At 38.0% G+C, this 15,183-nt stretch overlaps 1 protein-coding gene across 4 annotated transcripts in view; it reads left to right on the top strand.

The window, feature by feature from the left end:
- Window positions 1-15,183, top strand: part of LOC114045698 (formin-like protein 2) — a 371,038-nt gene that overhangs the window by 255,428 nt on the left and 100,427 nt on the right. For all 4 annotated transcript variants that reach the window (XM_027865807.1, XM_027865809.1, XM_027865808.1 and 1 more), the window contains exons 5-6: window positions 7,095-7,178; window positions 10,189-10,341. In XM_027865807.1, the coding sequence (XP_027721608.1) occupies window positions 7,095-7,178; window positions 10,189-10,341 (237 nt within the window). The remainder of the gene's footprint in view (window positions 1-7,094; window positions 7,179-10,188; window positions 10,342-15,183) is intronic.

The raw sequence follows: 15,183 nt of genomic DNA, 5'->3' as shown, positions 1-15,183 counted from the left end.
GAGAAGATCATTTTACATATGAGGAAACTGATCTACAGCAAGGTTTGAACCCATCTTAGTTTGATTAGAAAAAATTACTGTGAAAAACAGAAATTTCTGCCTTTTCAGGGAGGAGAGGCATTGAGCCTTGGGAGGAGAATGTAAAGCTGTAAATCTGCAACAAAATTTTCACCTAAAACAATAAATGCAACAGAACACAGAATTACAGAATTCTGGAGCTGGATAGGACCTCAGAGAAAATCTAATTAAAATCTCTTATTTTACAGATAGAAACTGAAGCCTAGAAACCAATAAAAGAGGTGATTATATGTAAATCTGAGACTCTACATCTTAGGAATCAGGAGGGGTTTGATTCTGGAGAAAAGAAGCCAATTTCCCTTTTGATAAATTACATTGATAGAAGTTGGGCTAGAAATAATGTCGGTCCCTTTTTTTTTAGGACCTAGAAATAGTAGAGAAGAAAAGGGATTCTAATTCATGAAAGCATTTGAAGTGTCCTGAAATACCCCTGAACCAAACCAAAAAGTGTTACATAAAAGCCTTGTGGTATGAATAAGTAAATGTGATGGTACAGATATCATGATTATATGATAATAACAGCTAACATTCATACGACACTTAAATTTTTTCAGAGCACTTTGGCTATTTTATTTCATCTGATCTTCTCAACAACCCTGTTAGGGTTCTACCCACCCATTCACGTAATTTTTAGCTCTCTTTTATTTGTTGCTTTCCCTTATTATTATGTAAGCTCCTTGAGGGCAGGAACTTTTTTTTTGTGGGTTAGGGCACATATACTTATATCCCCACTGGTTATCACCAGACAGCAAGAGCTTTATAAGTTTTAGTTGCCTACCTGCCATTTTGCAGAAGAGGAAACTGAGGCAGAGATAGCTTAAGTGACTTGCCCGGGATCAGAAGCTATTAAATGTCTGAGGCAGGATTTGAATTCCCAGTCTTTCTAATTGCCAAGTCCTGTCCTCTCTATCCACTAGGCTGTGTTGCTGTTTCATATGATTCTTCCATTGTACTGTTGATACCACTCTTTCCCCAAAGAGAATTATTTTTTTAAGTAGTTGTCTGCAACAACAGATGAGAAAAATTAATTTTATAGGAACTTGGGTTGAAGATTGAGGAAGTTCTCGAAGCCACTCACATTACTTTCTGGCCTTTCTTCTCTATTTAGAACCCACAGCTGGAACCAGGGTGAAAGAGGAAAAAGAAAGGGAATAAGTATTTACATAGTGTTTTCTATATGCCAGGCACTAAGCTAAGCACTTCTACAAATATTATCTCATTTGATCCTCACAACAGTGCTATTATTTTCTTCATTTTACATTTAAAGAAACTGAGGCAGACAGGTTGACTTGACATACATATCTGGTAAGTGTCTAAGGCCAGATTTGAACTCAGGCCTTCCTGATTTCAAGCCTAGCGCTCTATTTGCTGTGCTACCAGCTGCCTCTGTTGTAGAAAGATCAAGAAAGCAGCTGCAGGAGGGCTTGGCCAACTGAAGGAGGGGCAAACCCAAGAAGGTAGCCACTGAGCTTGTTTCCACCTTCTCTGACAGGCTGCAGGCAGCTCTGAGAGCCATAGCGGGAACAGAGAAACGAGGGAGAGGAATATCTAGTGTTGGCCACTACTTTGGTAATGATATTAACTTTGGCCCGTGTCTTTTCAGCAAACTTGGTTCCCGTTGGTGCCTGCAGAGTCTTGGATGATGGTGAATATGTTCTGAAGGAGAGACTATGTCCAGAATTTGCTCTCAGCTCAGTGCTTTCCTAGCTGGGTCATAGAGAGAGCACCTTAGGAATGTTGGCCTGAACACCATTCAGAAACAGTGACCAGTGGCCACTGTACTCAATTCCCATTCCTACTTTTTGTTCCAGCTATTTTTAAAATCTTCTTTTCCCCTTCTCCTGTGCCTCATCTCTCCTTGACAATCCCTCTTTTAGTTGGGGCATGCCCACATGCAAATTTATGACTTAAGATAATTGCCCTGAAGCTGTGAGGTATCGAGTAAATAATGTATGCGTCAGAGCCAGGAATAATTCAACTTTCCAAAATGTATAATCACCTAATTTGAATCCTTTTGTAAAGAGAGATATATAGGAAAATGTGTGGAACATGCACAGTGGTTTGAAAAGAAAAAGAAGGAATTGCTTGTTGTGGGAACCCTGATTTTATGGCTAAGTCGTTTGCATGATTATTTACATATTTCGGTACTTCAAGGATGTGTGATTTCATCCATGTAGTTATGACTCCACCAGTGTAGATGACAGCCCCCCCACCCACCAAGTCTTAGTAGATACTTAATGAATTGCTTTGGCTAAAGAAAATGAGTCACTTGGTGGCCAACCCTGTGATGAAGAGTTTCTCTGAACTTAGCCTGGCTGCTCTTTAGAAACAGACCTGCAACTTGGTAGAACCTGCCTGAACTTGATCCCCTCTGGAGTAGCCTAAGAAACCCTCTTCTTTTCCAACCCTGGGTTACCATGAGGAATTACAGTAAAGTGTTAGTGGCGAAGGAATCATTTACCCAGATCTGCAAAAAGGAGGCATCCTCTCCTATATATTTATATTTAATAAGGTAGAGTAGTATGTGTCTGCTTGATGCCTTCTTTATATTTTTTTTTGCCATGATTAATGTCTTATTTCTATCACTCCCTCTTTCTTCTCACCTCCCTCAACAGACTCATAACTTACTTTAGTGCATCTGTGTTTTCATCAAAGTGGGTACTCCCTCCAACCCGTAACCTGTCCATACTTTTTGAACCTGTGTGAGTCTTGTCCATGTCTTCTCAAAATTCTCCATAGGAGGTCTACTGAGGATTCAGGGGTCCTTTCGCCGGGTCTTGACATTTTATGAGTACTAGTTCAGGATGCAGATTGTCCAGGAAAGGCTTCTTAGAGAAAGTGGCACTTGAGTTAAGGTTCAGCAAAAAGAAATCAAACAAAAGACCCTAAAACACCCTAGAGTCACACACTGGAAGAAGAGAAGGAAGGATTGAGCACACTCAGGGGATGAAGGGCAAGAGACGAAAACTGCTTTCTATCTTGATCCCTAATAATCCCTGTACTGCTCCAGCAGTCATTCAGAAATCTCCCATCACTGTAAATTGTGGCTCCTTTTTCAGGACCCAGTCGTTGTTCTAAGGTGGTGCCACATGGTAATTAGAATGGGTTAGTTACAGGCACTTTTCTAAGTTATTGAAAGGCCACAGAACCAGGGCAGTGTAGGTAAATCTTGCAGCATTGGATTACAGGTGGAACAGGAACTGTGAACTACACCTGAGCATTAAAGGCAGCCATGTCCTCTAATCTGTACCAGTGCGGTCCAACTCCAATACAAATGGAGACCACTAAACTGGACATAAGGATCTTTGTAGGCTGCCTGTTGACTTCGAAAGTTAAACAGCTTTATATATTAATTTTTTTATTAATACACCAACACATTAAAATCAGGTAGGAACCACATTTTAATCTGGTTCAGGCCATACTCAGAGTCATGCATGTGGCTGAAGGGCCACGTTTTTGACACCTCTGGTCTACATAGCATGAATGCCCCGTTATTTACATCATCCATCCTTTTATTCTATCTAGAACTCAGTCTTTCCCTCCCAGATTAATTCTTTTGTGAAGGCAAATTAGGCCATCTTTTGCCTCAGTTCTTACCTAGCCTCTAATTACTGAATGGGTGTTGCCTCAATACAAACTGACCTGGGAAAGAACTTCGCTTAAAAAGGCCAAGGTCTCCCACTACATCCAGGGCCATCGCCAGTTGTCCTGACCTATGCCTTGCCACTGGACTCCCATGACTGCAGGAGAAAGTGAGGCTGATGACTTTGCATAGCCCTGCCTCACTTAAATCCACTTCCGCAAGTCATGGTGTCACTGTCCTGATATCACTGGTCCTTTTCAAGAACAAAGATTGAACTTCAACAACAACAACTACAACAACAGTCTACCTGGAGGTGACTACTGGTTCAGGCTTAGACTTCTGATGCCCAAGGGCAGGAAAGGACCACGAATGCCACATAGAAGTAATTAACTCTTATCTTATAAAGAGTCAGGACTTTGGTATGCAGATGTATGCAAAGTGTATACAAATTGGCATTTTGAATTGATTGCATAGTGTTCCTCTCTCAGCCTGCTTTAGGTCTTTTCATCCTGAGGACCGTAGAGATAGAAACTTTAAGGAACTTTGGAGATCATTTTGTCCAACCTCCTCATTTTACACATAAGAAACCTGAGCATCATAGAGGTTTAAGTGATTTGTCCTAGCTTATATAGATAGTAGACAACAGAACCAGGAAATGAAACTTGGGTCCTCTGACTCCAACCACAATGTTCTTTCTACTGTGTCACACTGACACCTTATACTATCTTTTTTTTGGGGGAGGGGATCTCTCTCTGGCTGTGGCTCTATACTCTAGATACCCTCCCAAGAAGAGCTTAGAAAATGGCATATCAGCAGTCAGTCAGCAAGCATTTTTTAAGCAATTAATATATGCTAGACGCTGTGCCAAGTGCTGAGGATAGAAAGACAAAAATATGGTTCTTGCATCCAGAAGCTCACATTCTAATGCAGGAGACAATATATAAATAGCTGTGTAAATACAAGGTATATACTGAGTGGGTGGAGGGTCCTGGTGACCTTTGGCAGTATTTGTGCTGTGCAGTTTCAGAAAACTGAGATTTAGGTGTTCTAGAAGGGCCAAAGACCTTAGTACTTTGCTTTAAATGTCCACCCTTCACTGAAATCTGTATGCTAATCTTTCTTCTGAGAGCGCATGAATACGAATGGTAGAAAAGCCAGGAGGTTTATATTTAAAGAGCAAACTGAGAATCAGATTTTGAGAGTTAGTCTAATTGTCTCTCCAGTTTGTATGCCATTTTATTTTGTTTTGTTTTGTTTTTTTGTGATTTCTAAACCTCTCATTATCAACATTTAAAAGTTGTCAACATGTCCCAAGGCCTAATTACTGGGGGAACAGTTGTAGTAAATCATATTTAAAAAAACAATCTGGAAACAGATACTGTCAGATCACATACATGGTTGTCTAACTGAGCTGGTTTAACATAGTTCTCATGACAAAGTCATATCATTAGTCATAACCAATAATGTTTCCTAGACATTCTTAGTGTGTGTCACAACCTTAAATCTCACTTAAGCATATACACATCAGAGACTCACATATTATTACTGTAGTCTTATGAGCATCATGGGGGCCTATTCAGAATAGCTTAAGTAGAAAATAAGAGGCACTTTTCTGTTTCTAGGGTCCCTGTAGGCCTGGATCTAGACAGTGGGCAAGATAGAACCAGATGGGCTAGAGCTGAGGACTGATAAGAGAAGACAGGAAGGACAAATTCCAGGCTTCCCCTGTTGCCTCTTCTCCTCAACAGGCATAGATGGGAGTCTTTCAGCATAGGAAGTCCAGTCATTTTGTTAGTCATTTTTCTCAAGGTCAACCATGGATTTTCAAATTTTCACATCACTATTATTTTGACAGATTATAGGTGTTAAGCCCTGGATTTCTAAGAATAGAAAAGGAGTCACCCTTACCTTCTACCAGTGACAGGGTTTATTGAGTAATATAAAAACCATTGGTGGAACACATACTCATAATGAGCTATATGGACCCTCTGCTTCGTTGCTTCACTGCCATCCTAAACCCTTGTTTTGACCTGTTTTGGGAAGCCACATATGGCTAGCTAAAGTCCCTGCAACAAGTTCAGTTTATGTCACTGACTGGTTCCAGATGGCCTACAGATGTTAGAGGCTATAGAGATTTATACCAAGGTAGACAAAAGCGTCTGGACATTGTAATCTAGGTGAGCAAACTCCAGCTACCTTTGAAAACATCACGCAAGGCTAAACACAGGACTTGGTAGAATTCCTTTGGAATCCGGGCCTGCACTCATGAATATCCATCAATCATTTAAGCAATCTCTATATCTTCTTGTCCCTACTCCCATTCTGGGTGAGTGAAAGCGTTTGGTGGAGTTGGCCTGCATCATCTGCAAAAGATATCACTGCACACTATAGTAACTAGGTCCCTGTCTTTGGAAGATTAAAGATGAGGGGAACACAACTCTGTTGGAAAACATTTTGCATTAATGACTTCTAGCTATCTGTTCAGTAGAGATATTTCCTTAGTTAACCTTTGTGGTTCTGGTTTTTGGCTAAGGTTCATCTAAGCATCCTAAGTCATCCCCTTTCCCGAGATGAAGACGGTACAATAATAAATAAATGGAACCCCTGAACAGATCCTTTAGGATTAATCCCAAAGCCAGCAACACAAGGAGGATTGGAGCACTGAACCACAATGGATCTAATATACCTTTTGTTTGGTTACTTAGTTACTTAATTATTTCTTTGACTGCTTCCTCGAATGATGATCCTGCCAACTTATACTAATCAATTCAGTGCATTGTTTTGTAAAAGGAATAGTATGTACTTAAAAAATATATTTTAGAAAGAAAGATTATATTTGTCATATCCTGGCAAATGTTATGTGGTGCCTGTAACTTTTTCAAAGCTTTTCATGTTCATGGAAAAAATTAAGCCAAATCATTATGCCTATTGAATTTCAAGAAGCCCATAAACACTGGCCTGACGTTGGCTAGTTTGGTGGTTTCTACAGCTTGGTGTGCCAGAAAGGAGATGAGTGTGGATTTGGAATGAGGCCTGAACTTCGGTGGTTGTGTCGTCATCTTACCAGCTTGCTGAGTTCCCCATATAATCCTTGGCCCCTTCACCAAGTACACTGCAGATCAATTTGTGGTGGAAAAAAGTACAACATTTACCAGGTTTCTTTTTTTAGAAAGTTCCATAGAGGTTTCCTAAAGCCTTCCGAGCAGTAAAATGTATGCATGGCATAAGTATAAATTTTACACCTTTCCATGTGTCATGATTTGGTTGCCTTAGTTTCCATACGTAAAAGTCCACTTTTATCTTGTGAAAGATTAAAGGCTTTATTCCACATTTCCTTTCATACAATGAATGTTTCTGAGAAAATGTTTCCACTGTTCCCTTCCTTCAGTAGAACACCATAAAGTGAACTGTTCTCTAATGATTTTTCTAACAGATGGGTCAGAGAGTTTTTGAATGAAGAAAACAAAGGTCTTGATGTTCTGGTGGAGTATTTGTCATTTGCACAGTACGCAGTAACGTAAGTACAACTAAGCTTGTATGCATTGGGATTTCATGTGGTTACAGAAGAAGAAACTCGGTGGTACAATTCTATACTGCATTAGGAGGAGGAAGTGTGAAAGCAGATGTGGTGGGTTTTAAAGATGTTTATTGTAGCTTGGAGCAAATTATATAATTGGAATTATAGGAACTTTAAGACTGGAATCCTAACAGGTGATAAAATGGCCCTTTGGAGGAGGATCCATTCCTCCTTAAAAATGCTGTTGAAATTTATGGTTAAATATGTTGTGTTCTAGTTCATAGATTGCTCCTGTTACCTAAACTATTGGTAAGATTTGCAATAAAACTGCATTTGAGGGAGAAATTACCTTTTTCTTTATGTTTTTTTTTTCCTCATAAACAAATGTATACAATGCACAAATTAGGGAGGAAATGTGGTTGCATCTTGATCCTCACTGAAAGAACTTTCATCTAGTATTTGATGGTAGTTTGTTTTTTCCTAATTCTACTTTTAATAACAATACCTTATGTGATGTTTTGAGTCCTTAACCGATGTTATCTCTTTAATCTTCACAATTTCTCTGGGAGGTAGTCAGGAGGAAGCTATAATTATTCCTACCTGGCAGATGAAGAAACTGAAATACCAAAACTTGCGTAGTGTTTCAGCTTTGATGCCTCCCACGAATCATATGGGACAGACTCAAAAAAACAAATGAGCAGGTTGTTGCTCTCTTGAGAAGTTGTCCTATAAAATATAAGCTGTGTTTCATAGTTTTCATTTCCAAAGTTTGTTTCTTATCAACTTCCATTGTACCCAGCTGCCAGCCTCCTCTTCTCTCACTGCATATCTTTGTCAAAATAACATTACCCTTTTATGTATGGTCCATATTTTTTAAATTTGGGGTTATGTTTATGGAGTGGAAGAAATGCTAAGTAGGCCCAGGCACATTTTTTTAATATGTCATACTATGTATTATGTATACATTGTGCTTAACTCTTTACATATATATACTAGTTTTCTGCCAGCCTTACTTGATTATCCTCACAAATATTTCCACCCCTCTTTTTTGAACCAGAACCGTAATTTCATTGGTGTAAGAGATACTGGTGAGGAAATTCCTTTTACCAATGTAAACCAGCAGATACTCTGCAACTTCTAGTCTTAGTTACCGAGGACACTCAGAGATAAGTGATTTGGCCAGGGTCACACAACCATTATGTGTAAGAGGCACAAATTAAGCACGTGTTCTTCAATTTCAGAGCCCCCTCTCTATCTACTGTGTCATGCTATCTTGTACACCTTCCTTTATATATGATGGACAAGGGCACCTAGTACCACAGTTCTAAGCTATTTAAATAGCTGAGTACAAAAGAATTTCTTACTATCAGTGGCATGTCTCCATTTTTTTGGGAGAGAGCAGAGCTTCTTTGACCTTGGTACATGTGGCTTCTTCAGGCAGTCCATGTCATCTTCTTTTGGGTAAAGGAGAAGAACCAGCTCAAAGGAGCATAGAAAGATCTTTGCAGTGTCAGGGCCTCAGAGGTGCCATATCAGCGGCATGATGAAAGGTTATAGATCATCCCTCTTTTTAGAGCTGTGAACACACTGCCTGAGAGTTCTACCAGTCCAACTCAGACAGTTTTCCCATCCATAGAAGGTTTCTAGTGATTGACGAACGATCATGTTTTTTGACCAGTTATACTCATTCTAGTAAGATGGAAAGATTAGAAACACACATAGAAACAGTTAATGAAACAATATTTAGAAAATGTGCATGAAATACAAAGTCCTGCCTCTTTTTAAAAAAAAATCTGTTCCTAAAATGGTATAAGTGTGAGCAAGTTAATTTGCCATTCATTCCAACATGACTAACATTAATAAAGACCTCAACAAATGTCAGGGAAACAAATCTCTTACTTTAAACAGCAACACATTGGGAGGAGAGGTTTTTAAAAAATCAAAGAGAATCTATAACTATGATGGTAATGTATCACACATGGTTGGAGAGTCCCCTTGCCAGCACACCAGGAGAAATGCTCAGTCACAATTGATGGGTAGGAATAAATTAGTACAAACACAAAGTATTGATTTGTTAAAGAAAAATGAAGACAGCTGTAAGATCTATATTCCCCGCCCCCAACTATGGCAATGTTACGACTTGGCAAATCAGCATTTGTTATATTTGTTTTATACCAACTTAAAAATAACACACGAATGTTTAATTGTTTCTAGATTACATTCCTGAACTGTTCATTTATTTTTTTGTCCAGGTTCATTATTTACCATAGTCTGTTTTTCAAACTAATACCTATTGGAATTCATGTGAAATCCTTTTAGATAAGTTGTTTTGCTATTTTACTTCTACTGGGACTTAGTGTAGTAAAGAAAGCCATGTGGTGTAGTAGAAAAAGCTGTGGACTTGGAGTTAAGACCACTGGGTGTGAGCATCTCTTTGTGACTGGGGATAAGTTAGCCTGTCTGAGAGTCAGTTTTCTTATGTAAAATGGGATGATGACATTTGTCCTACTGACCTTACAGTGTATTGTAAGGGAAGCCTTGCACCTTAAAGTGCTATGTAATGTAAAATAGGAGCAGATAGGTGGTGTAGTGAATATAGCCCTGGACTTGGAGTCAGGACTTAATTGTGTCGAGTGCTGGGCCTGAAGTCAAGAAGACTTGAATTCAAATCTGGTCTCAGATACTAGCGGTGTGATCCTGGGCAAGTTACTTAACTCTGTTTGCCTCAATTTCTGTAAATTCATCTGTAAAGTGAGGCAGAGAAAAAAATAGCAAACCACTTCAATTTCTTTGCCAAGAAAACCCCAAAATGGAGTCATGAAGAATTGGACACGAGTGAAACAACTGACCACCAACAAAATGTAACATGCTACCACTATTACTATCAAAATGTACGGAAATAAGAAAGGAAGGATAGATTTTTTTTAATAGGTAGAGTAAGTTGTACACATCTATGTGTGTATGTATGTCACTTTGCAAGCCTTCAGGATAATAATCTGTTTCTTTTCAGTTTTGACTTTGAAAGTTTGGAGAACAATGTGGAAAACTCAGTGGACAAGTCAAAACCATGGAGCAGGTCCATTGAAGACTTGCATAGAGGAAGCAACTTACCATCGCCTGTTGGAAATAGCATCTCTCGCTCTGGAAGACATTCGACCCTACGGTAAGACCTTTTAATCAGGCAGCAAACATAGGAACAAGAAGCAGACAGGAAGGACATAGCCCTACTCTGATGCATTCATTCAACTGACACTTATTAAAAGCCTACTGAGTGTGCAGAGTACTTGCCTTTCCCTGCCCCGGAAATGTGACTATTATGTTTATAAAATAGTACCGTCCATTTTCATTGAAGTTCTTTTTCCTGTCACAGATAGCTGCCATTCCAGGAACCCACATTATAAGACATAGTGAGCTGCCACTGTTTAAAAGCCTTCTGGATACCCTATGTCTCTGTTCAACAAAAAGAAATTAGATAAGGTCATTTAATCAAACCATAGGTCAGAGTTGGCATTTGTTGATCAATTAACAAAGATATATAAATTGACTACTATATGTCAGGATACTGTTCTAGGCAACAGGAATACAAAGACCCCCTCAAAAGAAAAAGAAAAAAAAAGCAGTAGTTTCTCCTCAAAGAAGTTACAGTCTGTTGAAGGAAACAATATGCACCTATATAGTAATGCATAAAATAAATATGTAATAAATTTGAGGAGAGGACTAGCACCTGGGGTATCAGAAAGGGCTCTATATTGAAGATAATGCTTGAAATAAACTTTGAAAAAAACTGGAGCATTGAAGAGGTGAAATTAAAGATGGAATACATTCCAGGAATTGAGGACAGCACGTCAAAAGTCACAGAGATGGTAGCTGAGGAAAATTTGGTTATCTGTAGAGTGAAGAGAGAGGAAGTAATGTATAATAAGGTATGAAAAGGTAGGTTGGGACCAGATTATGAGGAACTATAAATACCAAACAGGAGTTTGAATTTGAGCTTTATAGGGAGCCAACAGAGTTTACTGAGTAGTGAAACAATATAGTTGGACTTGGGGTTTAGAGAAATCACTTGCGGTGCTACATGGAGGATGCATTTGGATGAATGGTGTACAATGTTAAGCTGGTATCACATCAGCTAGATTTCTTTAAGCTTTCTGAAGCAGTTACTCAAGACCCTAGACAAAAAGGAAACAAAGGGTGAGGTGTGGGATGATAAAGGGCTTATGATACTGAAATTAAAAAAAAAATTATCTAGGGGGGAATTTTGGAAGTATCACGAGAATCAGAGCTTTCTGCTCCCATTTTCAGCTTTCTTTGGTTCCTTAATGGGAACCCGTGTGTGTGTGTGTGTGTGTGTGTGTGATGGGTGTGATGGGTGAAGTCATGAGACATGAGAGTTTTGGGTAATGAATTACTAAGAGATGCCTTCAGTAGGTGGTATCTTTTAGCCTTGAGTGGTTTTGTGTCTTTAATGATAAGGAATGCCATGTTCCTAAATGGTTCTTCCAAAAGAAACCACTTCTAGTACCTTTTTGCTGAAGAAACATCAGATTAAACTAATGACTAATGTCTCTCCTTCCCTATGAGATAAAAGAATTCTATTGAACAATACCAGTAGCTGAAATATTTTTACCCCATTCATTACAGTTCCCAGATTCACTGGGTTAACCAAGAGTCTTCACTTACTGGTTCCATGTCATCGAACTTGTGAGGGTTGATAAACTACATGACTGTATACTATTACTCATGGTCGTGTCTAGGACATAGTTTCACAAAGTGATGCAAAGTCAAGATGGTTAAATTGTGTCAGTGGTATGTGAATTTTAACTCTTTGATGTTCATTATTCTACTAATTTGTCCTTTTTTTCTCTTTATTTTGTCTTTTTTCTCCTCCTGATTTTTTTTTTTGTTATGCATAGGAGAGAATCTTAATAATTAAATGAAGATCCTAGGGTTTTGACACTCAAATCAATAGTTTCATTGTAATGTGGGTACATTAGAGAAGTCAAATGAAATATAATCTAAGGCCAGAAGGAAAGCTGTAGGTTTATATGTACCAGGTTCAGTCTAGAAGGGTTCTCAGTAATGATTTCTGTTGTCCTTGTTATTTTGGAAGCAAAGACGGTGTAATACATAGAGCCCTGGGCCTGGAGTCAGGAAGACTTTAGTTCAAATCCAGCCTCAGACACTTGCTAGCTCTGTGATCTGGGACAAATCACTTAATCTCTGTCTGCCTCAGTTTCTTCAACTGAGTAATTTAATAGCACCTAGCTCCCAAGGTTGTTGTGAGGATCAAATGAGATAATATTTGTAAAACACTTAGCACAGTGCTTGGTACATAGGTGGACACTTTATAAATGCTTTCTCCACTTCTCCATTGCCTTCCCTTTTTCTTCATGCCTGAATCCAGGGTTTCCCCCTGGGAATATCAGAATTTGAGTTATATCTAGTCCTTATTACCCCCATCTTCGCTTCCCCCCTTTAAAAAGTCAAAGGGCCCTTAGATCTAATGCAAGCAACTAGTCTAACAAAACATTGAATATAAGTCAGGCTTTATTTGGCCTAGTTACAATTTTATTTAGGGCTAGATAAACATTTTAAGTCAGAAAGAAAAGAATGAAAAGATCATCAGAGATAATTTAGTCCCATCTACTCACTGTATAGAGAAGAAAAATGAGGCCCAAAGAGGTGAAGTAATGTTAATAATAATAGCGAGCATTTGTATAGTGCTTTAACATGTACAGAAGAGCTTTACACATTAACTTATTTGATCCTTTCAGCAACCCTGGGAGACAGGTGCTACTATCTCATTTTACAGCTGAGGAAACTGGCCAACAAGAGCCCAGGGCCGCACAATTAGGAAATGTCTGAGGCAGCATTTGAACTCAGATCTTCCTGTTTTTAGGCCCAGTACTGTATTCTAAGTCTTCTCAATACAAATTCTGCCTAGAAATGAAGTATAATAAAAATTCAGTTTACTTGAGATGAGTTAACACACAAGAACAGGATGTTGTTTCCAGGAGGCAGCTGTACTTGAAGTTAGCAAGCTGAAAAAAACAATTAGGTTTAATTAAAAAAAAAAATGTGTTAAAAAAAAGACTTAAGCTCAGGGATGACTCTTGAATTTCTTTTGAAACTGATTCATGGATCCTTATGATGCAAATGAGGATTGCTATGAGCAGGCCTACTTGCTGGTTTATGTGATAGACTTTTAAACAATGTATATATATTAGAGTCCAGTCTAAGAATTATGATCCACAGATGTTTGCCTGGGTGTCAATTTTGGATTTTACCATTTGAGATTGAAAAGAAAGAAATCAGGATTATAGATGTATTACATGTTGAATTTTACATAAGAATAAACTGATTTTTATTAAGTTCTCTTCATCTTCCTTTCCCCATCTTCTTTGTCCTCTATTCTTCTTTGATGCTTTCATGCTTTCCTTTTATGACCCTTTCTTTTTCACAGTTGCCTCATTCTGATTGTCTTCACCTATTTGCTCTCTCAACCCACTTACTTCATGTTCCCCTATTTTGATTCATTTTTTAATGCCACCACCAGATTGGTTTCTCTGCCTAGAGATCTTTAGTTAAAATACCAATAAGAGCTACTTTTGACATTCTGCTTCCAAAGCAGATTCAATTCAAATGCTGTTGATGAAGCTTCAAATTAAAAAACACCTCATTAATCAGGAGTGTAAAATTCTTCTGAGAAGAGCTAATGGTGTATGGTGGGGGAAGGTATTTTAGTTCATTCCTCATCCAATTGTAATATAAAAACTACATGACTTAGGTGCATCACCCTAGGGACCAAAGATGCATTGTTTGGAAACTAAGTAAGTACTTATGCTAAGTTTTTATAAACATTACAGTTTATGTTTTGAAACACTTTAATAAATCATATGACTAGCATAAGCATTCATTTATTCTTTTAACATGTATTTTATTGGCTTTATTTCTTTTATATACAAAAACATTATTAGGATCCAAGAGACAATGACACTTCATTATAGTCTAGTAAGTCTCTCTAACTGAATTTCTAATCCATACCAACAGCTAATATTATAAATCAAATATAATTTGGGAATGTTTTGTGTCATAAGACTGATAGGACTTGGACTAAAAGACTAGATGTCAAGAGAATTCAAATGAATTAAAATTCAAATTTAACAAAAATGCTTTTGGAAATGGTCATGTGAAAGAGGATTTTGTTTTATGACATCAGGCTCCTCTAATATGTGAATTCTTGAAGCATGAATTAATCTTTAAATTTATATTTATTATATATTTTATTAGTACATATAGTATATTATTATATAACATGTAATTATGTATAATTTTGTACATAAGTACATTAAATCTACTTTTTTTCTTGCTTACTTAAAATGTTGAATCATTGCTATAGAAAATATGGAGTGGCCCCTGTCCTAAAGGTTGTAGTACATTTTATCTTCAGTAAAAATACCTTTGTGGGGAGGCAGCTAGGTGGCGCAGTGAATAGAGCTCTGGCCTTGGAGTCAGGAGGACCTGAGTTCAAATTCAGCCTCAGATACGTAACACTTAACTAGTTGTGTGACCCTGGGTAAGTCACTTAACCCCAATTGCCCTACCAAAAAGCAAAAAAACAAAACAAAACAAAAAAATAAACCTTTGTGATTAATAAAGGACAATACACAAAACTAATCAGTTTAATCAAATCCATTAAATATATATGAAGGATATGCTTACATGTGTATACAACATGGAAACAAACTTTATTATGGAAATGTGAAAGTAAAAGTGGGCTAATTCTCTCTCAGATATTCAGATGAATCTGGGATTTCAGGAGTTCCCTCTGAAGACGCAGTTCACAACTCATTTGTCCCTTTGTAACTCTCATCTAAGTCTTTCTGAAAGTCTGCCATAGGCATCCTCCACCCAGTTCTAGAGACCTTCCTCATTTTCTTCAAACGTCACAAGGGTACCAGTGGAGAGAATGCTTTGGTCATCTATCTGTCGTCCCTTTAGTTTT

The sequence above is a fragment of the Vombatus ursinus genome, unplaced genomic scaffold (assembly GCF_900497805.2).
Source record: "Vombatus ursinus unplaced genomic scaffold, bare-nosed wombat genome assembly UNPS02014779.1, whole genome shotgun sequence".
Lineage (NCBI taxonomy): Eukaryota > Metazoa > Chordata > Mammalia > Diprotodontia > Vombatidae > Vombatus > Vombatus ursinus.
Note: the sequence above shows the minus strand (reverse complement) of the source record. Positions and strands in the feature narration are given on the sequence as shown.